Source organism: Scyliorhinus canicula, chromosome 4, assembly GCF_902713615.1.
Source record: "Scyliorhinus canicula chromosome 4, sScyCan1.1, whole genome shotgun sequence".
In the NCBI taxonomy this organism is placed as follows: Eukaryota; Metazoa; Chordata; class Chondrichthyes; order Carcharhiniformes; family Scyliorhinidae; genus Scyliorhinus; species Scyliorhinus canicula.
The window spans coordinates 208,253,615-208,278,040 of NC_052149.1; the positions used below are offsets into that span (position 1 = coordinate 208,253,615).

At 46.4% G+C, this 24,426-nt stretch overlaps 1 protein-coding gene across 6 annotated transcripts in view; it reads right to left on the bottom strand.

Moving 5' to 3' along the window:
• LOC119965344 overlaps positions 1-24,426 on the bottom strand; it is a 164,271-nt gene that overhangs the window by 86,808 nt on the left and 53,037 nt on the right. For all 6 annotated transcript variants that reach the window (XM_038795979.1, XM_038795977.1, XM_038795976.1 and 3 more), the window contains exons 6-8: positions 11,416-11,488; positions 7,774-8,221; positions 842-956 (exon numbers count right to left, since the gene is read on the bottom strand). In XM_038795979.1, coding sequence (XP_038651907.1) covers positions 842-956; positions 7,774-8,221; positions 11,416-11,488 — 636 coding nt within the window. The remainder of the gene's footprint in view (positions 1-841; positions 957-7,773; positions 8,222-11,415; positions 11,489-24,426) is intronic.

Genomic DNA, 24,426 nt, shown 5'->3' on the forward strand with positions numbered 1-24,426 from the left:
CTTCAGTTTTTTTCTCTGGCCTTGTGGAGAGTGACTCATGTCGGTTGCTCACAGGAAAGCATGTGCACACTGATATATATGTTAGATCTGGATTGTACCCTGCTTAGTTCTAATGGCCAAAGTTGAAGCAGCCTGTCAATGCCAATTGGGTGGTGTGGGTAAGGAATGAGGTGAGAGGTAATGGTCACGATCACAAGCCCAGTGTGGCAGTGCCTCAGGCTATCTTTGGGAGGTCTACAGGCGTCCTCCTTGCCTTTTTGTCACCAGATAAATAATCGAATATTTACGCTTCAGCTCTGACACCAATAAAACTGATCAGAGAGTGTTCAGTACACCTTGGCTCCGTGAGGCAGCAGCACTAACCACTGCGCCACCCTGCTGCCCTCTTGTGTTTGTCCTGATGCGTTCAAGGAGAAAATCTTCTTTATGATGTCTCTTTTTTCAGTTCGATACAACCAAGCAATAATTTTCTCTCTGCCATGTTCACCCCTCTTCTCCTCAAAGATACAATAGCATTTGTACTATCTTCTCCTTAAAAATCTAGATGCCAGCTTGTAACAAGTCATTGGAATTCTCAAGGCTGCCATCTGTAATAGAAATAAATAGGGCTTCGAATCAAAAATACTCAGTTATATTTCTGCTGTTACTCATTCTCAGGTACCTATTTTTCAAACTACCCAAACCCTTTGATTAGATTGCAGCCTTGTAATGGTTTCCAAATATCCATTATTTAACCATCTGAGCCTCTCCTGAGAGTACTCTCAAGTATCTATTGTTTTCTATATTATTTGCTTCTTCACAACAGGCAAGTATTGACACAGACTAATGTAGCAGCACTTACTGGATAGTCATGTTCTAAAGCTGATGACTTTTCAGGCTCAAAATCAAACACACCCCTTGGTTTAACCCGATGGTCCCAGACGTCAATTGTGTCATGTGCACTTAACCAGTTGTTTCTGATGAAAAATATTCAAATGTTAGTATTTTGATTTCTGTTTTGAATCATATTTTGCATTGTTATTGTTGGAACACTAAATTGATTGCAGGATGGTTCCCATTTAGGCAATTGAATGCAGTATGGGTTTGTGTCAATGATTTGCCTTAGAGAAGTTGCCATTCTTGGTCGGGCTAGAGGAAAAAGCAATGGGGCGACCCCATGGAGCCTCAGTCTTTCCCAAAAGCAAGAAACAAACACCATTGAGAATTTGGAAGTGGGGGTAAGTGGTGGGCAGGGGGTAGCTGTCGCTTTTTATCAGCCTTCAGTATATTGATGGAAATTATTAATTTAGTGTGCAGTTAGGTGATTGGTTGGTGGTGTTTATTCCACTAAATGGGTACCGTAGTTTAAACCAGGATTGGGGAGATATGAGTATTGCATTAAATTTATAGCTGAACTGGTTAACCTATTTAATATGACTATGGATAAAAGCGGAATGATATTTCTCAACTTGAAAAGTAATTGGTTAAAAAACACAAAGGTGGCAGGGCAGGTGATGTGTTGTAGCACTGGGAGCTGCTGGACATCAGCATGACCGAATAACATGTACTTCTACAATAGGTGCCTGCAGCCCAAGGAACATTGGCTTAGAGTTGATGAGCTGGAGTCTGAGCCTCAGAGACTGCAATATAGTGAGAGAGGGTGAGAGTTACCTGGACACTTTGCTCCAGAAGGTAGTCACACTTCTTCAGCCAGGTCCTTCTGATTCAATCCGTGATCAGTGACAGGAGGGTGTGACTACAAGTCAGGCAGACATAGAGACAAGCAATGGAGAAGCAGCAGCCCTGAAGTTATCCATCAGGTTCAATGGGCCCGATTCTCCGCCCCTCACGACGGGTCGGAGAATAGCGGGAGGACATTTTTCCCGCCCTCCAGCTATTCTCCCCCCCCCCCCCCCCCCCCCCGCCCAACTCCCGACACGAATCGCTGCCGCCGGTTTTTTACGGCCGGCAGCGATTCACAGCTGTTTGATGGGCCGAAGTCCCAGCCCTTTACGCTGTTTTTACGAACGGCAAACACACCTGGTCTGGCCGTTCGTAAAAACGGCGGGAACAACTCGCTTTTTATAACCATGGCACCGATTGGCACGGCAGTACCACGGCCGTGCCAAGGGTGCCATGGGCCCGATGCCCGCGCACTATTTGTCCTTCTGCCGCCCCGCAGTATCCATTTGCGGGGCGGCTGAGGGGCATCCCGGCCCGCGCATGCGCGGGTTTCACGCAAATACGCGATGACGTCATCCGCGCATGTGCGGGTTGGAGTCTTCCAATCCGCGCATGCGCGGCTGACGTCATATGACGCGTCAGCCGGCGCTAACTCCGGCAAGCGGGCTTAACGAAATTCGTTAAGCCCGTGATGCCGGAGCTTGCGGCGTCGGGCTGCTAGCCCCGACCGGGGACCAGAATCGGTTCCCGGTCGGGAAGGGGTGCGCTGGCGTCAAACCCGCCCGGGTTTGACGCCAGCCTTACGATTTCTCCCGTTTTGGGAGAATCGCGTCCAATGTTCTTGGCAGCTTGTGTGGACCAGAGCAGGGACTGCAGGGTGGATAAGTAAACTGACCGTGGCACTATTGTGAAGGGAAGTGATGGGAATAAAGGGAATGTCTTTGCAATAGGAGACATTATAGTTAGGGTGATAGGCACCATTCCCTAGAGCTGAGAGTGAGTCCTGAAAGCTTTACTTGGCCTGTGAGCTCTTGATGTTGGCACTGGCTGCACAAGAAAAGGATTGGTTCTCAGCACTGTCATCACACCATTTGACCAGCAGAAAATGTCAAAATAAATGATAAACTTGCTTACAAATAAAGTCATGGGGAGGTTGCTGCAGATGATACATGATTGTGGAGTGTGTCATAGCTGACCACTCGAAACAGTTACCCATTATCAGATGTGATTGGAACAGAAAAGTTTTGTTCAAACTCTGTTCCCTCTTCCTGGGAACAATTTAAGATTAAGGGCGCTATTTTAGGAAAAATACTAAGTGCCATTTTGGGCATCCTTTATGGGGTGTTTCTCGATAGCTGTGTTGGCGAGATCACGGCCTGTACTTAATGGCACTTAATGCCGAGAATGAGTCCCCACAAGCACTTTGCCATTACTGGCTGTCTCGCCGGATTCACCGGACCCGTGCCTCAACGTCTCATTGGTAACAAGGGAGAGCTATTTTTAACCCCTTCCTCACCCACTCACTCCCAATCAACACACAAGCATGGCAACACGCAGACCTGCTCCTCGCTTTGCGAATGCCAACCTGGACAGGCTTCTCAACGCTATAAATGAGAGACGGGGCTCTGGCTCCTCCCATGTGATCGGAGGACCAGCAGCAGTGCCACCAATAACACCTGGGAGGCAGTGGCAGCAGCTGTAGGTGCGGGCATCATGATCAGAGGACCAGTGTCCACTGTCAGACGAAGAACAACGAACTCCACAGAACTGCAGGAGTAAGTTACCACCTCTCCCCTGGCATCAGTTCCACCTGCCACCCTTCAAATTCCCAATCCCCCCCTCCACAAATCATTCACTGACACCTCGCACCATCCCTACATCCGATCGTCCTGCTTATTCCTCAGAACCCCCTGGCACCAACCAGCACAACCCCCTCATGTCCAGGTGCAATGCCCACACATATCACCTGCTATATACTCCCGACCCATCAAGCAAGTGGCTGACAAAGCTTCTCTGCAAGAGAAGATAGCCCTTAATAAGTGGGAAAGGTCCAAGACAGGGTGCGAAGTACCAGAGATCCGAGTCATACAGCCAATGAGGAATGGGCCATGGAAATTGCGGAGTTGGCTGATGAAAGAGCAGTCATTGACCGTGAGGTTTGGCCTGCGATGCAGAGGTGAGCCATGTCTGATACATTGTCAGGGTTAACACATAGAAGGAACAGTAGACCATATAAAATAAGGAGGTTAGGCACCAGTTAAGGAGGCACGGATGAGGCACATTTGTTCGAGGTGGGGGTCAGGGCACAATAATGTATATAGTCATTATTAAACGCCTTTTTACCAACATTCTGACCTGCCTCAGTCCTTTGACTGAAGGGTGTGAGGGATGGGTTGGGCTGGATGGAGAAGGTGTGCCCTGTGGGGGAGCATGGTGTTAGGGGTATGGGGCGTTGCAGGATGGAACACTCTCCAGGACAATTGAATGTTCCACCTGGGGTCACCCTCACAGGTAACGGGGCCAGAGGACAGCTTAACCGGTGAGTATTACATCACCGCCCACTATCGCATCTCCACAGCCCCCCCCCCCCCCCCCTCCTCCCCCCCCAAAGAATCTATGGGTTTGTGAGATGAAATGACCAGCACACATGCAGGGATCAGCGGAGCCGACAGTGGAAGGTGATCCTGAAGGCAGGAATAAGACTTTGTGAAACAGTGAGGAGCACCAGAAGTCATCTCACAGTGAGTGATCATCATCCTCCATCCTGTGGACAAGTCCCACTGATCTTGCCTGGACAGAGAGAACACCCTGCAGCGATGCTAGTACGATGCTTGGAGCTGGGGAAGGCGGAGCTCGGCTGGTGGGTGGAGTGAACGAAGGAGGGACAGGGGAGGATGTGAGTGGCTATGGGGAAGGGGACACCATCTGGAGAGGGGATTGGGGAGGGAAGAGTATGGATGAGGTGGGATAGGGCAGTGGAGATGCTGGTGGCCGAGCCTATTAGCTGGCAAATCTGGAGGTGATGAGGTCAACCCGTGTGCGGTGGCCCTGGAGAGCAATTTGGGTGGCCGGCTGTGCCAGCCCGGGCCCCATGGCCGGTTCTTTCTGGGTATCCTCCTCATCCTCCTTGTCAGGTGAAGCCTGATGTTCTTCCTCCTCCTGCTGCATGCCACCCTCCGCCCCGCTCCACCACTCTGCGGCATGATTTTATACAGGGCACAGCAGCCCAGCACAATGTCCGAGACCCTCCTGGGTCTATATTGGAGAGCCCCACCAGAACGGTCCAAACATCAGAAGTGCATCTTTAGGGAAAAGCTTTTACTGCAACAAATGGTAATGACCTGAAACTCATTGCTTATGAAGATGGTGACAGTGCTGATGATTAATAATTTCAAAAGGAAATTGGATAGGGGGGTCCTTGAAGTAAATAAGCCTGCTGAGCTACAGGTATGGAGGCGGGGAATCGGATTGATTGGTCTACAAAGAGCTGCATGGACTTAATGGGCCAAATGGTCCCATAATAACTCTATGAAACTTTTAAGTCCACAAAAGCCAGTGTGTATATATTTTTTTTAACGGGGACTTGTTAGTTCAGCTGGCCAATTATGTGGTGCAGAATAACGGCAATAATGTGGGTTCAATCTCCCTATTGGCTGGGGTGGATTATGGGCCTTCCCTCCTTACCTGGCTCCATAATAATACGCTTGCCAAGCTACCTAGATGTCTTGAATCCTCCTCACCTCTGAGATCATGCTAAAGCATCCAAGAGAGTGGGCCGGCAGCACACACCCATCCTTCACTACAATGATATTCCTGAGGCGTAGGTTTAGCTTGAAGATGTGACCTTCTAAATCACTTGCAGCTCGAACATATTCGAATGACAAAACGTCTACCACTGTAACTATAATGATTTTTGTTTTGGAACTTTTGAAATTTAAAAAAGCCCCAGAGCACACCGAAACTGAAGAGATTCACTTCTGTGGTCCCTGATTCCAGAAAGATATCTGCCTACCCCAGACAGTTCGTGGATTCAAAATCTGGTCTAGACTGGCTATACCAGTTCTATACATAATTACAGCACGTAATACAGCCTCAGTTCTTCCATCTCCAAACTGACTGTTCTGGAACCATAACCAGGAGACTACGGACACGTCAATTTCTTCAAGGAGGAAATGAATAATCTCATTGATCATGCTCTTATCTGAGCTTACTAACATCGGGGGGGAAAAAGGGGATAACACCTTGACAGTACATTAGTGTAGGATCAGAGTTGAAATTTTCAGCTCAGCTCAAAGAGTATTGATTCTAATCCAGTTTTCTTTAGAGTAATGAATCTGCAGGATAATGTTCTCGAGCTATTTCATGTTTAGTTAGGTGTATGAATGATGCACGCCATTTTAAGCTCCAAGTACTTGCCCCAATGTATATGAAACCCCTCTAATTAAATGGATTCTTTTGTATTTCAAGAGCTTGGGGAGGGAATAGACAAATGCATCGCCCCATCATCAAAATTAAGTTGTTAAAAATTAGAAGAATTCTAGGGCGGCACAGTGTTGTAGTGGTTAGCACTGCTGCCTCACAGTGCCAAGGACCCGGGTTTGATCCCGGCCAGGGTCACTGTCAGTGTGGAGTTTGCGCATTCTCCCAGTTTCTGCATGAATCTCACCTCCACAACCCAAAGATGTGCAGGTTAGGTGGATTGGCCACGTTAAATTGCCCCTCAATTGGAAAAAAGGAATTGGGCACTTTAAATTTAGAAAAAGAATGAGCATTAGGTAACTACATTTGTGTGACAAGTACAGTCAAGTATCACAATAAATCCAGATACCACTTCCCCTTTCACTAACTGTAAGGAACACTTACTCACTTCAAATGTATATACCTACTTCCCCATCCGATGCTCTGCTGGAGACGTCAGTTATAATTTTAAAAATACCACCTATCTGAGTAGCCACAACAGATGATAATCCCCTCCCCCCCCACCACCCCCACACACACACACACACACACCTGCCCAACAACACCATTACAGTGCCGAGCCTTACGGAGCTGAATTTTCCTGGGAATGTGGGGGTGGAAGCGAGGATGTATTGCTCAAAATTCCCTGTTGCAGAAGTCGGTTTCAAACCGATTGCCTTAAATAAATTCTGCCCCATAGCAATGTGCTCTGGGAGTGCCCTAAACGAGTCTTGCCCTTGAGTCGTGCTTAGTGGTGGTTACTGCTGGGACTGCAAGCTGGCCCCCGGAAGAAGAGCAATGGATCTGGGACTCAGCTAAGTTCCAGGATTTTGGGGCAGGAAGGGATCTGCCACCTGACGGAGAGGGTGGGGAGAGTGGAGGGAAGAGTTTAAGAGGCCAAGTGGGTAAACACAAAAGGGGTTTGTATCATCTCTGGGAGGTGCCACTTAAGCCCACTGGACTCCCTGCAAAGGACATACCTGTCCAAGCCTTTCATCCAGCTGTGTTTTAAAATAGGAGTTTTAACTCTCCCCTGCCTTCCCACACCAAAGGTATTATGGTGTAGGCAGCAACATATTTGGGTCAATTCGCTTGTTAACAAACTCAGAAGCCAGTTCATACATTTTTTAAAAAATGGCAGGCAGGCTGCCTGGTTTATGGGGTGGCACAGTGGCACAGAGGTTAGCACTAATGCCTCATAGCAACAGAGACCTGGGTTCAATTCCAACCTTGGATGACTGTGTGGAGTTTCCACTTTCTCCCTGTGTCTGTGCGGGTTTCCTCCAGATGCTCTGGTTTCCTTCCACATCCAAAGATGTGCAGGTTAGATGGGATCATAGGGATAGGGTGGGGGAGTGGGCCTGGATATGGCATTCTTTTGGAGGGTTGATGCAGATCCAATTGGTCAAAAGGTCTCCTTCTGTATTGTAGGGATTCTATGGATGGGAGGGAGGGTGATGAGCTAGCTATCTATTATATTCTATGTGCCCAGAAAATTGCCTGATGGAGTGGGGTGACATAAAATCCAGCCCATGAGCTATGTAAAATAGTGGTGGGAAGTACCCCCTCTCTGATTGCTCTGTGATCCACAGCTTTTCATATCTGAACATTTTTGTTCTATAGGTTCTTTAGGACTAGGGATACAGAACTTACTCTTCAACAGTAGCTTTGGTCGAAGAATGTGAATGAGGATCTTTTGCTGCCAATGAATTGCAGGGTACTTCTGCAGGTTTTGTAGGCTGACAACCACTTGGAGGGGCTGTATCATTTTGGCACTTGCAACCAAGAGTATCACAAAGGTTGGTTGATAAAGGAGTGGAGCAACTTTGATCACTTTTGCTGTCAGAAATGTTGGGATGTAGATATTGTGGTTGAGGGTGAGAATAATGTTCTTCACTATCAGAACTGCTGAATGATCCTGGCAAACGTGGCCATTTAACTGTGCAGTTGTCCTTTGTTGTTGAACTGTAGGGCAATGGTCCAATTAGTTGGGATCTTGATTTATAATCTGTGGCAGAAGAAGAGTGGGGCTGCTGTTTCTTTGAATCGGACTCCCACTTCTTCATCCTGGCATCAACAATAGAAGACATCCCATAATCTTCTACAATAGAGAGGCAATAATGTCATTAACTGTCTCAACAAGTTATAAACTCTCCAAAGTATTTCCACGTTTTACGCACCAACATGTTAAACATAAAAAGTGCATGTAATTATCGAAATGAACTCTAGTAATTTAAAGACAAATTGGTTTAAGTTAAATCTTCTTTCAAATATTTCAAAGTTTATTGTACAATCATGCAAACTTGATCACTTCGCTTCTGCACGATGGTTAAAATTGGCATTCTGTGATTGAGAGCTTTGCAGATACCATACCGCATGTGCAGCCATGAAAACTATTTCCACACAAGCAAGCCCACACTTCTAAAGCACTGAAAGCTGAGTTCTCTGCACTGTAACCAAGCAGCCAGCATATCTGACTGCACATCCCCCATGTTGCTAATAAGCCTACTGACTATAGGAGGTGCCGCCTGTCCTCTAGATCCCTGCTATTATGAACATGCAATACTGACAGATTACATCTGCCAGACTACACTGTGCATCAAATTTATGAAGAATAAATTATCCCCGTGTCTGTGTGGGTTTCACCCCCACAACCCAAAGGTGTACAGGTTAGGTGGATTAGCCACGCTAAATTGTAAAAAAAATAATTTGGTACTCTAAATTAAAAAAAGAATAAAGTTAAACAGAGGCGAGGCCAGGCCAATGAGAATACTTCAGGTAATTCCACAGTGTTACTTTCAAAAGAAGTCAGTCATTCTCTGTTTAATGTAAACAATGGGTGCTCATATTTGAATGCTGCTCGCCTCCACCCAAATGGCAGCAGCAGTGAAAAAGAGAAATGGGAAATGCTGGAGAATGTCTTTGTGTAAGTCAGGCTCTGACCATGACATTGTCAATTAACACCAGCTCCAGACACCAAGGCTGAAATGCCTGGTGGAAAAACTCATATCCCCCTGGTGAGTCAGCAATAACAAATAACACTGTGCCTTTACTGCAGCCTGGTATTCACAATTTAATACAGTTACATCTTTCTTATTCCCTTATCCCTGAACTATTAATTCCCAGATGAAATGGACAATTACTATGGTAGCAATTTGCAAACAACTTGATCAAAGTGTTTCCCTCTTCCAGAAATAGTCCATGGCCACTTTCTGAAATGTAATTAATGACTATCAGAGGGGAAAAAGGAATTCAAAGGCATCTTAATAACAAACTAAGTATAGAGAATGTAAGTTTTGCAAATAGCCTTGCAGTGCTCAGCTAAAGCAATAAAACCTAAAACAATTAAATTAATCACAGATATAAAGCCCTAGCAAATTATCTACATAAAGTATATTATGAAAGAAAAACAATCTGACCCATTGCAGCCATATAATAAAAGAGATTGCTCTTCATTGCCAGTGATGAATGATGTCCCTTCATGATATGAACAGGACAAGCTGGTTTGGTAACTATAATGTTGGAATGCTTAAACTCTCCATTAAGAGATCAGAGTTCAAATTCCAGCATTGGCTGACATTTGCGCATAGGTGTTTCCAAAACTTACAATCTCAGCTGAGGACATGAAAAGAAAGGTAAGGGGGATATTTAAAGAAAGAACAGGAAAATGTACCTGGAATATTAATATTGATTAGCATACGTCTCCCACCTGAAATATTGGGTTATTTAATTTTGGGAGATTTGACATTCGACCATGATTCTCTCCTTACCCAATGGCCATGCATGCACAATAGCAATCACCCCCAGTGGTGACTGCATGCAATTTCCCCCCACCTTTTGCATTGAGTTCAAACTCTGATAGGTGTATCGCTACTGAACAACAAATCACTGGACTTCGATGTGATTTTTCAGATAACATGATGCATCCAGTGATATTGATGAAATCTGTATTAATCTTTCCTTAAAATTGAATCATTTGCTTTCACTTTTCAAAACATGCAAACAAAAGCATGATGGAAGGGGAAAAGTTTATCCTGAAATGTTAGTTTATCAAATACATGGATGTTAGTCTAGGAGTCCGGTAACAGGTTATATACAGCTCTTTTATTGACATATACACAGATACATTACACAATTAGGCTTTTCCATGTCTTCCTGTGGTTGCAGCTGCCAAAGAATTTTAAATACATTGGAACCTCTTTAGTCCTGAAATCTATTGTTCCAAAAAATGTGTCCAGAAAACCCAAGTAACTTACAGCATTGTTATAGTCCAGTACTTTGGGAGCATAACATGGCAGGTACAGTAAATGGATAAGTAAAGCCACTTTTTATGACTGCTTTAAAATGTTTTATCACCATTTTATGTTGCAGATTAATATTTATCTACGGTGTGTTCCTGTTTACATGATTGTAGTTGGACATTTTTTTTGTCTAATGTGTATGTACGTACTGTGTACTTTTCCTTGGCAGAAAAATACTTTTCACTGTACTTCGGCACATGTGATAATAAATAAATCAAATTGCATCAAACATGGTTAGGGGGTGTAGTGATAATATCACTAGACTAGCAATCCTAGAGACCCAAGCTAATGCTCGAGGACATGGGTTCAATTCCCTCAAAGACAACTGATGAAATTTAAATTCAATTTATTAAAAAAAATTCTGGAATAGAAAGCTAGTCTCAGTAATAGTGACCATGAAACTATCCTTCCGGGAAAACCATTCTTTAAAATTCATTTACGGGATGTGGGCGTTGCTGATTAGGCCAGCATTTATTGCCCATCTGGAGTTTCCCTTCAGAAGATGGTGGTTAGTTGCCTTCATGAATTGCTGCAGTCCCTGAGGTGGACACTCACTGCGCTGTTAGTAAGGGAGTTCCAGGATGTTGCCCCAGCGACAGTGAAGAAACGGCGATATATTTCCAAGTCAGGGTGGTGAGTGACTGAGAGGGAAACCTCCAGGCCGTGGGGTTTCCAGGCATCTGCTGCCATCCTGGCCTAAACTACTTGCAATTCCAGATCCACAGCAATGACTCTAAACTGCCCTCTGAAATGGCCCACCAAGCCACTCAATTCAAGAGCAATTAGGGATGGACAACAAATGCTGGCGTTGCAGGCATGTGCCTACATCCCATCAAATAATTAAAAATTAATCTCATGCCATTCTATAATCCAAGAAATTCCAAAAATCCAGAAATGATCTAGTTCAAACATTCTGGACTGGAGAGGTTACATTGCATAATACAATTAGGTATTAAGTCCATGTAAATGCAACAGAGAATGAAATGCTGTTTACCTGCCTTCAGTGCATTGTAATCGCTTTTAAACATTGACTTGTACCAAGCCTTTGATCCTTCTTCAACTGAAACCTAAAACAGATGAATTAAATCAGTATTTTTAATGACTCAGAGGAGGCTGGTGGTAAACGAACATAGATTTATTTACACTATTTACAAAGGTCTGCATAACGCAGCATATGGTGCCCAGTACAATTCTAGCTGGGAGAACTAACCACACCAGGCCCAGTTTTGGGCCTGTTTTTATGTTAGGTCATAACAAGCCCAGGTTGTTGGCCTCCCCCCCCTACCTGGGAAGCTTGTCCTCCACGGGTCCCATGGGAAGATCAATGGTGGTTTCCCCGTGGTCCTCGTGGCCATTATGACAGTATGTGTCCGAATATTTTATTACAAAATACAGGAAAGATGTTTTGCCCAGTATCCTATCTGCAAGATTGTTAACCGGTTATGATGTTTTACTAATTTAGTCACCAAAGAATGTGGTGCAGTGATTTTACTTGTTACTCATTCACTAGGACCAAGGAACATGCTGAAAAAATCTAACCCAGTTCATAATAAAAGATAACACAGTATGTGGAATGGCCTGTATTTATCGTATCAAGCTTGCTCCTTCTAACAGACCAAATAAAATTTCTTCTCCAGTCAGCTCCACAAAAACAGGACAAAATAACAAAAATATTTTGTCCACTGGATTTAAGCAGTTAATAAAGAAATAGAAATCTTTCATTTTTTTTAAAGAGTTAAGTGAATCAAGACAAAATCCCTACTAAGAGGACCAGGTGATATTACAGATTACTACAGTAAAACTTTGGTCGGTGACATGGTTGGATATAGCCTGGTCAGTGATCAAGACTAGTGTCAAGGTCATCCTTGACTACATCTTTGTATTGCTTCCCACTCACATTTCCTCATTCACTTCCTGTGACTTCTCTTCCTTTCCCTTTCAGCTTGTCCCATGTTGCATTGGGTTACCACAATACTGGTTGATCACTCTTTCATATCAACCATCATTTTTGGATTTGGCTGCTTGTTTTACAGCCAGATGCTCTTTCTGTTGCTAACCTTCCCCATTGATCCAGACTGGGGACCGGGCACAACAATTCACACTAACATGTCTGCAACAGTGGCTGGTGTAGTGTTTAATGGTTTAATCGATCTTTGTTTGTTTAGATTAGTCTGGCGATTGTTCTATGTTCATTGTTCTGGACTGATTAAGCCTGGGAGTAACCTCTGCGAGTTGAAGCAAACGGAAGCTTCCAGAAAGAGATGTGAAGACTAAATTGTGAACATGTGTATAAAAATCCTGTAGTTGCTGAAATATCTTAAAGAACTCTTAAAAAAAACCTGTAATAGACTGAGAATTAGTGTCATTTCTGTATTTAGCGGTAAATCAGATATATAAATATACTAATACCAGTGAATACAGAACAGCTGGTTTATTTCCTGGACAACAAAGTCTTAGAATGAACTTGAGCCTGGGGCCTTCCTGTTTAGAGACAGATAAGTTACCCACTGAGCAACTCTAACTCCTTTCACTTCCAAACCCTCTCTCCCAATTAATTTATAACTGCTTTTTAAAATGTCCAATTTTGTAGCTTGACTCTCCATTTACCTCAAAATACCTCTAATAGTTTGATCGATCACTGCCTGATGAAACATTTGATTCCACAATATCATCACCATTTCATATTTTGGTTATTCTCCTAAAATAACACCCACCCCATCCTCTTTAATCCCGGGCCTAGGTTTGCCATGGCAAGCACCTCTGACTTATTTTCTCCATTGCCAGCCATTCAATTGTGTCTGCTGCTCATCCCTTTCCTCTTGTCCATTGATCTAAATCTTGTCCCTCTTGCATGCCTTCTGAATTTATCTCAGCTATAGGTTTCACCTCTTGCTCTTCCGTCCACCTAAATGGCTGATCAATCTTTCTGGTTACCATGTGAGCTGAAATTGCAAATGGTTACCCCCACCCCCTCTTCAACTATTGCCTCTCTTTCAAAATTACTTTCATCACCCCCTTCATCAAAAACCTCACACATGACCAATCTGTACTTACAAACATATCTTCCCATATCCAGCCTTCTTTCCCTCATCAAATCTTTGAATACATTTCCACCTCCCAAATCCGCACTCATCTGTCCTCCTGGGGTTGAATACCTCCAGTCTGGCTCAAATGGTCTTGTGCAAAATTACAGATGTGTTGTGACTAACCATGGTTACTTATCCATCTTTTCCTTTTTCACCCTAGTGCATCATTGAAATATTTAATTGCACCTTCCTCAACCAATCCAATTCCTGCATCCTCCAGCTCACTGGGACTGCCTCATTTGTATCCACATTTAGTGATCTGATTGTGGCTGTAAAATGTAGAGAACCATAGAACTTACAGCCCAGAAGGAGGCCATTTGGTCCATTGAGTCTGCACCTGCCCTTGGAAAGAGCACCCTACTAAGCCCACGCCTCCACCCTAACCCTCTAACTCAGTAACCCCACCTAACCTTTTTGGACACTCAGGGCAATTTAGCATGGCAAATCCACCTAACCTGCACGTCTTTGGACTGTGGGAGGAAACTGGAGCAGCCGGAGGAAACCCACGCAGACACGGGGAGAACATGCAGACTCCGCACAGAGAGTGACCCAAGGCGGGAATCGAACCTGGGACCCTGGAGCTGGAAAGCAACAGTGCTAACCACTGTGCTAACGTGCCGCCCAGGGGCTTCTGATCCTGTCCTGTGCCATTACTGCCAGTCTCACCCAAAGATCTATTCTCAGTTCCTGCTTTTCCTCATCCATGTGCTGCGGTTTCCTAAATCATCCACAAACATGTGATCATCTCTCACACACACACACACACACACACTGACAATGACTTTAAATCATATGGCTTGATTTCTCCATTTCATCTAGTACCCAACCTTGACTAAGCCGTATTTTCCTCCAGTCAAACATTGCTATCCACCGCCTTCAGTTCCTGCCACTGTAAGGGTCCTTCATGCTTATTCCATTATTTCCCCTTTCTTTTATTTTTGCCTTTACATTTTTGATCCATGAATGATTAATAGACATGCCACTTCAAGGCAAGAAGCCTGTATCTTTAATTCAAGCAGGAAAAATCCGGAAGGGTGTGCTGGTTTAAACAGAGGCTGCAGACTGGCCAGTGACAGAGAGATAGCACGGGACTCAGTTTGACTGATCGGCGGTGGCCAATGAATTGGCCCAAAAGGCCTCGTTCTGTCCATTGACTGGTAGTGATTGGATCTGATCCCGTGGGATATTTTTCAGAGTCCCAAGGTTTGAGCTTGGTTTCAGCTTTGATTGTGGCAGCATAGTGGAAAGAAGGGCTGACTCTCTATCCGGAATGCCTCTGGATACTGTTTTCCAGGCCTACAGAGGCCTGAAGACAAACCCACGAACCAAAAGCACAGTTTGATAAGAAATAAGGTGCCTCTCCAGAAAAAGTTGTGGGGGGGCTTTCAATTTTCGATTTGGGGTGAACAGGATCAAGAGTTGAGCATGGGCAGAGCTGAAAAGGCAGGATTTCTACAAAAAAAAAAGAAAAACCACCTTTCCTAGCCTCAGATAGCAGTTCATTAGGCCACACACACCAATAGAAACAAACTGCGAGGATTTAAAGGGACCTCACAGCTGTCAGTCTGAGCTCCAGAGCAGCTGTTCCTGCCTCACAGCCCGTGGTCCCTAAAGCATGCCTCATGACCCTATTGGGGGTTGTGGCCCACAGTTTGGGAAGCCTTACTCTATTGAACTGCATGCTAACATAATTGTTTTGAAGAAGAGGAAATGTATGTCTGCAGCAGTGAAATACATCTATTGAAAATGACTTGGAATCTGTTGTCAAAAAAACAGAGAACATTGCCCTTCAGATTCTCTTGTTGAAGAGAAAAATTGACCCTGCAATGAAGAGCTTCCAATCTTTAACAAACAAAAATAGTTGTTTTGTTGATGATGCTATATTGATCTAGGTCAGTATGGAAATGCTGCAAAGTATCGCAGTGGTTTTGAACAGCACATTGGACTATGTGATAAAAATTATGTGAAAGTTAGTTATGTGTATCAGGTGGTTAGTTTAGAGGGGGATGGGTCAATTGTTTTGTTTAAGGGAAGGTGGGTGCTGACAAAGGTGTTGTTGCTGTGGAGATGGTGGACATTTGAGGGTGGGCCTGGAGGGGTGCGTGGCAGGGCCTGGCCAAAGAATGGGTATGGTTGATTGGCAGGGTAGGGCGCTGGGTGCCTTCCAATCAAGTTGGTCACATGGAATGTGAGGGGGCTAAATGGGCCGGTTAAACAGACGCGTGTTTTCGCGCTCCTGAGGATTCGAAGGCGGACGTTGCCTTCTTACAAGAAACGTATTTGAGGATCGGGATCAGACAAGGCTAAGAACAGGGTGGGTACGGCAAGTCTTCCGTTCAGGATTAGACGTGAAGGCGCAGGGTAGTGGCAGTGCTGTTAAATAATGGGTGGTGTTTGAGGTGGGGAATATAGTAGCAGATTGGGGGGTAAGGTTCGTGATGGCCAGTGGGAAGCTGGAGGGGATGCCTGTGGTCCTGGTAAATGGGAATGATGTGGAGTTCATGAGGTGATGCTGGGGAAGATCCCTGGCCTGGACTCACATCGGTTGATTATGGAGGGGTGTGGAGGGGACTTAAACACGGTCATTGATCCAGAGTTAGACCGTTGAGCCCGAAGCCGGGGATGATGTCGGCAGTGGCGAATGAGCTGAGGGGGGTTCATGGAGCACATTGGGGGGGGGGGGGGGGGGGGGTGTGTTGGACCCGTAGAGGCTTGGGAGGCCGAGGGTAAAGCGATTTTCGGACTTCTCCCACATGAATAGGGTGTACTCTCGGATTGATTGTTTTGTGGTAGGTAAGACGTTATTGGCGGGGTGTGGTCGACTCGGTGTACTCGGCTATCCTGGTTTCAGACCATGCACCACACTGGGTGGATTTGCAAGTGGATTGGGGGGGGGGGGGTCAGCGCCTGCAGTGGAGGCTGGATGTAGTGGATGAGGAGGTATGTGAGTGGGTGAGGGCCGAAATTCAGGGGTATGTGGAACTAAATGTTACAGGTGAGGTCTTGGCCGCCATGCTCTGGGAGACACTCAAGGCAGTGATTATGGGGAAGTTTATATCAATCCGGGTGCATAGAAAGAAGGAGGACTGAGCAGAGATGGCAAGGTTGCTGATCGAGATCCTGAGGGTGGACAGGGGTTACTCGGAGGTCCTGGGGGCAGGATTGTTGAAGGAAAGGCTGAAGGTCCAGATGGAGTTCAGGCAGGTGTCCACGGGGAAGGCAGTAGGGCAACGGAGGGCCAAAGGGACAGGGTATGAATATGGGGAGAAGGCTAGAAGATGCTGGCCCAGCAACTCATGAAGCAGGAGGTGTCGAGGGAGATTGGTAGGGTGAAGGATGGTAAGGATGGAGTGGTATTGGACCCGGTGGGGGTGAACGGGGTATTTGAGAAGTTTTACAGGAGGCTCTATGAATCGGAGCCCCTGACTGTGGGGGAGGGAATGCGGCAATCCCTGGACGGTCTGGAGTTCCCCAAGGTGGAGCAGGGCCTGGTAGAGGGGTTGGGAGCACCCATTGGACTGATGGAGGTGATACAGGGTATGAGGGCGATGCAGGCAGGGAAGGCTCAGGGCTCAGATGGTTTTCCGGCAGGATTCTATGAAAGATTTTTGGCAATATGGGGCCCCTACTGGTACGTGGATTTAATGAGGTGAGGGAGAAGGGAGAGCTTCTTTCCCCCCCCCCAACATTATCGCAGGCTTCAATAGCTTTAATTGTGAAGAAGAACAAGGGTCCGGAGCAGTGTGGGTCCTACCGCTCAATATCACTGTTGAATGTTGACGCCAAGTTATTGGGAAGATCTTGGCCTCGCGGATTGAGGACTATGTGCCGGGGGTGATGGAAGAAGACCAGACGGGGTTTGTAAAGGGGAGGCATCTGTCGGCCAATGTTAGGCATCTGTTGAATGTTATAATGATGCCCTCGGAGGGACGGAATGTGGAGGTGGCGGTCGCTATGGATGCGGAGAAGACCTTTGATCGGGTAGAATGGGAATATTTGTGGGAGGTACTGAGGAGGTTTGGGTTTGGGCAGAGGTTGGTGGATTGGGTCCTGGTGTTGTATCAGGCACTGGTAGCATGTGTAAAGATGAACCGGGTGAGTTTGGGGTATTTTAGGCTGCATCGTGTGATGAGGCAGGGATGCCCACTCTCCCCCATTGTTTTTTGCCTTGGTGATAGACCCACTGGCAATGGTGCTTAGAGCGTCAAGGGGTTAGAAAGGGATTGTGCGGAGAGGGGTGGAACATAGGGTCTCGCTATATGTGGACAAACTGTTGCTCCTCATATCAGACCCATTGGAAAATATTGGAGGTATCATGGCCACTTTGGTGGAATTCGGCCGGTTTTCTGGGTATAAGTAAACATGGGGAAGGGTGAGGTCTTTCCGATCCAGGTGAGGGTGCAGGAGAGGAGGTTAGGCGAGCTGCTGTTTAAGGTATTGGGGATGGGTTTTAGTTATCTGGGCATCCAGGTAGCGTGGGGATGGAAGAAATTACATAAATTGAATTTGGCCCGGTTGGTGGAGCAAATGACCGGGGATTTTAAGAGATAGGGCATGTTCCCGCTGTCATTGATGGGGCGGGTGCAGTCTGAGAAGATGATGGTACTTCCGAGGTTTCATTTCGTATTCCAGAACCTTCCGATTTTTATCTCAAAAGCCTTCTTTAGGAAGATCAGTACATTGATCCCGGGGTTTGTGTGAGCGGGGAAAGCCCCTCGGGTGAAGATGCTGCTGCTGGAGTGGGGTCATGTGGGGGGTGGGCTGGCCTTGCTAAACTGAATGAATTATTACTGGGTGGCAAATATAGCCATGGTAAGGAAGTGGGTTGTGGGGGAGGTGTCAGTATGGGAGCAGATGGATGCAGCCTCGTGTAAGGGCACTAGCTTGGGAGCACTGTTGATGGCGCCTCTGTCGTCTCGACGGTAGGTACTCCACAAGTCCGGTAGGGTGCAGGGTCAGTGGCGGCAGCACCTGTGCTGGAGGAGGCCTCAGTTTGGGCTCCGATCTGTGAGAATCACAGGTTTTTTCCGGGGGAAGGGCTGAACGTGGGGTTCCAGGGGTGGTGGTGGGAGGGGATTGAGCAGTATGGGGACCTACTCATGGGGGGGCAGCTTTCCAAGCTTGGTAGAGGAGTATGAGCTGACCAGTGGGAATGGGTTCCAGTACTTCCAGTTGCAAAACTATGTGAGGAAGCAGGTGCCGTCCTTTCCCGACCTGCCACCCCCATGGTTGAAGGACAAGCTGGTGTTGAAAACAGGGGTTGGTGAAGGCAGGGAGTCGGAGAATTATAAAGAATGAATGGACTGGGAGGGCACCCGATAGGAGATGTTAAGCAGAAGTGGGAGGAAGAGCTGGGGAGGGTGCTGGAGGCTGGGGTATGAGAGGAGGCTCTGAATGCATTCTCTTTCTGTGTTAGGCTTAGCCTCATTCAATTTAAAGTAGTCTGCGGGGCGCATATGACAATGGCCAGAATGAGCAGGTTTTTGAGGGGGTGGAGGGCAGGTGTGGGGGGTGGGGGTGGATCCCGTGAACCATGCCCACATGTTTTGAGCCTGTCCAAAAGCTGGAGGGATTTTGGCGGGGGTTCGCTGATGTGTTGTCTGAGGTGCTGAGGGTGAAGGTGGTCCCGAGTCCAAAATTGGCAACTTTTGAAGTGTCGAAAGACCCGGGTGTCCAGGGGGGTGAGAGACGGATCCTGTTAGGATGGAGAGACTCGGAGCCACCAAAACCGGGGGTGTGGGTGAGCGACCTCGCGGATTTTCTTAGCCTGGAGAAAATCAAGTTCGCCTTGAGAGGTATGTGGAGGGGTTTGCCCGGAGGTGGAAACCGTTTATCAACTTCTTCCAGGATAGTTAAGTCAGCAGGGGAGGGGGAAGGGGGTTGGGGGCTTTAGGATTTAAAAAAAGAGGGGGCAGAGAGGGTGGGGGGCACGCCTGGGAGGGCGAGTCGCGGGTGTTGGTTATTCCTTTGTTATGAGATTTCCTGTTTGTCCTCTTTTTGGGTTTGGTTGTGTTTGATGTGTATTTATATAAATGCCTTAATAAAAACATTTGGATAAAAAAGTTAGTTAAGTGTCACAGTAGTGACCTAGGACAGCATGTTATGTTGCACAGTAACACATTAATCTTAAGCAGTCCATTATGCAGAAGAGTATCACTTCAGTTTTGCACAATACACTATCAATTTAATCTAGAACATTACGTTTCAGTACAGGATATCCCAAGGACCAGATTTGAAAGGTGTAGTTGAGGAACACACAGTGAGCAATAGTTTTGAAAGAATAATTTCAAAAATTCTGCGATTAGGGTCAGATGACTTGCTTCTGAAAAATCAACCGTTTCCCGGTGAGCACCCAATTTTTAAATCTTTCCTTCCAGGCAACGATGGTAAATGTTAACTCCATAATTCTGTAATTACTGTCCTTGACTCAGTTCAGTGCACGCGTTGTCCGTGAAGATTTCTCTCTGTTGCAGTGGTTGAAAATAATTGCCACTTACTTTATCATGTTTTATTCTGAAATAAGTACTTAGATTTATACCTTCCACATCCTCAGAATGTCCTGGCTCAATTTTCACCGTTTCTTTCAAATCCCTCCGTGGCCTCAGTCCCCTCACTCTCGGTAACCTTCTCCTGCTCTGCAACCATCCAAGATAACTATTCTCCTCTAATTTTGGCCTCTTATACATTCCTGACTTTAATCACTCTGCTACTGGGAGCCATATCTCCAGCTGACTCGGACATAAGAGGAATTCCCTCTCTCTCCTCTTCAAATATACCTCTTTGGTTGAATGTCTGCTTATATGGCTTGGTGGCGTATATTGTTGGATAATACTCATTTGAAGCATCTTGGGATGTTTTACCATCTTAAAGACCCAAGTTAGCTAGATGGCTAGAGTGTGGTATGGAATGATGGCAACATACAACCATGGGTTCAATCCTCTTACTGGCTGTGGCTACCTCCTGCCTTGCCCTAAGCCTGATGTGAAATTAAATGAAATGAAAATCGCTTATTGTCACAAGTAGGCTTCAAATGAAGTTACTGTGAAAAGCCCCTAGTTGCCACATTCCGGCGCCTATTCGGGGAGGCTGTTACGGGAATTGAACCCACGCTGCTGGCCTGCCTTGGTCTGCTTTCAAAGCCAGCGAATTAGCCCTGTGCTAAACAGCCAACCAAAGAGGTGGAGTGGTGCCTCTCAAGCTATATATATAGATAAATAATTGACTCTCTCGAAAAGAGAGAGGTACCTCTGATCCTCTGTGCACTACGGCTAATAACTATAAATAAAAGTTGTTGTTATCCCGAAGTACTTCAGAGCTGAGTAATTTCACTTGAAGGGTAGTCACATTTGTAGACATGACTCAAACTACAAATGATTCAACGCTGTTCCGTTATCATCAGCTTTCAAAGGAAATTACTCAGACAGAATCTTTCCTCTCCCGGATCCATTGACTCTCATTGGAACCGAGATCTATTTGCAGCACAGGTCCTCCAGTACGTGAATGGCCATTGGCCAAGTGTGAACACATGAAAGTTTGGATGAGACAGCTCTGAGCTGGAAGCCTCAATCAGAGCTTAGATTCCATGTGCCAAAACTGGCTGGTAGACAAACAGCTGAAATTAACCAAAAGATCCCAAAAATGCAGCAGGATCAGCAATTAGGAGACATCTCATGGGGCTCATTGTCTGAAACACAGCTTAGCACCAACTTGGGCATGGAGTGAAGAAAGGAGATCTTTCACAGAACAGCAGGTTACCACTGAGTACCTGGAGCTCCCTCCTCTAATCCCATCCAACCTTTTTAAATATTTATTCCTTTTCCTTTTAGTTTTTGTCCCAGCCTGCAGCTCAATAGCCAATTGTAATGGATTACTCAGCAGCCTAATAAACTGCAATGTAAAAACCTTTCTTCCCTCTTCCCTTTTGGTTTGCCCCCAGTCGCTCATCAGTGCAAAGAGACATTCTTTTGACATTTACCAGGAATAGAAAAACCTTTGTTTCACGACTACTACTACTCTCTACTACTACTGCTCCTCTACTACTGCTCCTCTCTCTCCCTGTGCCATTCCCACTCTCTGTTTGCCTCTCTCTCCCCTCCGCATTAGTACCAGTTCCTCAAAATCTCTTCCCCCAGGCTCATCCGTCCCAGTAACCCCTCCCACCCAATCCCTCCGAACCATAAACAACCCTTTTCCTGAGACTCCTTCCTCAACTCAATTCCCCCTTTCTCTGTTGGGTGGGTTTGGGATTGGGTGGTTACTGGGGTAGGTAGTTTAAAACTACTAAGAGTGCGATCCAATAGTCACGCTGTGCCCGAAAGCAGATTGCTGCGGCACAGTGTGGTCGATAAAAGCCGGAGACCCCGCTCCCGGGATCTACTCGGCTCACACCACCTCGCGAGGTCCAATGCAACGTCTCATGAGATCACAATGTAAATCCCGCCGTTGTCTCACTCTAATGTGCAGATTACTGAGGTACCTGAGGCTCTGTGATTCCTCCCCTTTGCCTCGGCGACCTCAGGCGAGTGCTGTTCAGCACTGGTCTCCACAAATGGGGTCCAGAGGGAGCAGCATTCGTGGAGGTCTCCCAGGAGATCGGAGGCCCCCAGCTGCATGTACTTTGGACTGGGTGGTGCCCGTGCAGTGCCACAGAGGCACCTTGGCAGTGCCACCAGGGTGCTAGGCTGGCACTGCCAAGGTGCTCAGGTAGCACTGCCAGATGGCATAGGCACTGCTACATAGGCACTACCAAGGTGCCAAGCTGGCAATTTTTGCATGTGTGCTATCAGGCTGGGGTGCCCTGCATGGGTGTTGTGGGGGAGGGGGGGGGGGGGGGGGGTAGGATGGGCAGGACCATTGTGCGTTCGGGCTGAGGTGGGGGGGTGTCGGGAGGCCTTGGAGTGTCCCGATCTCTCGCTGCACTGGGGAGTTTTGCCGTGCGGAGCTCTCCAGTGTACTAAACGGGGCTGTGTGTGGTGTCGGCTGCGTGTTCCCCACTGAAGCCCCTTGTACAACGCGAATCGCGAACACTGGATGCTGGCTAAATGCGCTCGCTATGCGACTTTATTCCCAATTAGTTGAATCGCACACGTCTCATTCAATGAGATTCCCAGGCAATCTGGTGGGGATTGGCAACCCTAGCTCAATGTCACAGGATGCAATTTATTTATGCACTGGTCCATGGACATGCTGGATGTTCTGACTATACTGGACAAGTGTATAAATGCTGTAAAATCAGTTCTACATGTGATGCTTTCTGCTACAATCTTTGAAAATGACATGAGTTGGCTATGAACAACAGTGTTTACACGTCAGAGCAATCTATTGGTTTTAAAGTGTTTTGAGATGTCCTGAGGACATGAAGGACGCTATGTAAGTACAAATCCTTTCCTTTTAAAACTGCAATAGTTCAATGGTGTTAGATAATTTGAAGCTTTACTTCCCCCTAGTGGTTTCACACAATCCATTGCTATGAACAGAAAATGTGCAGCAATTATTCCCTCTCCAACAATTTTGTCATAAAGTAGAGAATGAACAGGTGTAATACCAGTAGAGAGTCACTTTGGTCTATTGGACTGTGCTTAACACGTTTCTGACATTATTAGGGCCTCACTAATAATAATAATCACTTATTGTCACAAGTAGGCTTCAATGAAGTTACTGTGCAAATGAACTTCAATGAAGTTACTGCCCCTAGTCGCCACATTGCGGCGCCTGTTCGTAGAGGCTGGTACGGGAATTGAACCCGCGCCGCTGGCATTGTTCAAAAAGCCAGCCCTGGATAATTTGTGCAGAATTCTGCAATAAAATACACGAAGAATTGTTATTGACTATGGTAGCTCTAACATTGCTCACCTAAACAAAGGACAAGGGGTGCGATTTAATGGAAAATAAACAGAATGCCGTTTTGGGGATGTTTAGCAGGGTGTTTCCCGGTTCTTGTAGAGCGGAGAACGACATCGCTATTAAACTGGACTCTGCATCTTTTCTGGGCCTTGGCGAGGACCTTGGCGAGGAATGCCCCACTGAGGCCGCATTTAGACCCATTTCCTGCACTAACGAGTTCAGCTCATCGGTACAGGAAGAGATGGGGATGCCCGTGACCCCCACCACGGCCTCCAGACACCCCCAACGCAGCAGTTAGGGGGTCCTCGAGCCCCTCCCCATCTCATAACGACAGGGCACATCTGGGCCCGATCCCCAGCATGATGCCACCCAAGCACATTGGCACTGCCAGCCTTTCAGTGCTGCTGCCAGCGCCACCTCGGCACTTTGGCTCCAAGGTGACACTTCTCACGTACCTGGGTGGCACTGCCTGAATGCCTGGCTGACACCCTGCCCAGAGCCTGACCACCTGGGTAATCCCCAAGTGCTATTATGCCTGATTGACGTTTGTGGAAACCAGTCCTAAATGGCACCTTGGCAGGGTGTCCGAGGTGAGGCCATTCAATCCCGCACCCTGGGTAACTCTGGCGCAGATATATTCTAGTAAGTGTAACTGCTCATTTGCATATGCAAGTCTAGATCTCGAGAGGTGTAACAAGCATCGTAAAGCTCTTGAATGGCCTCTCATCTGATTTACCGGCCTCGTTGGGTCCCGAGTCAGGGGCAACGAGGCCGGTAGATCACGCCCAAGATATTTAAATACATAATGCAGGAGGAAGGAAAGCAATGTGAAAAGTAAAAGGAAGGAATAGAGCAAAGGAAGGAAGGGAAAGATGGGAGGACTGGACAGAAGGGAGGAAGGGAAAGACAGAAAAGAGGGATGAAGAAGGAAAGAGAAGAAGGGAGGACCAAAAAAAGGAGGTACTGTTGTAATTCGTAAGTGAACAATATTTGAAGGAGTGCAGTTATAAATATGGAGTAATAAGCAAATCCCCTCCAATGAGTTATAATTAATTGACCTCTACATCACATCAACA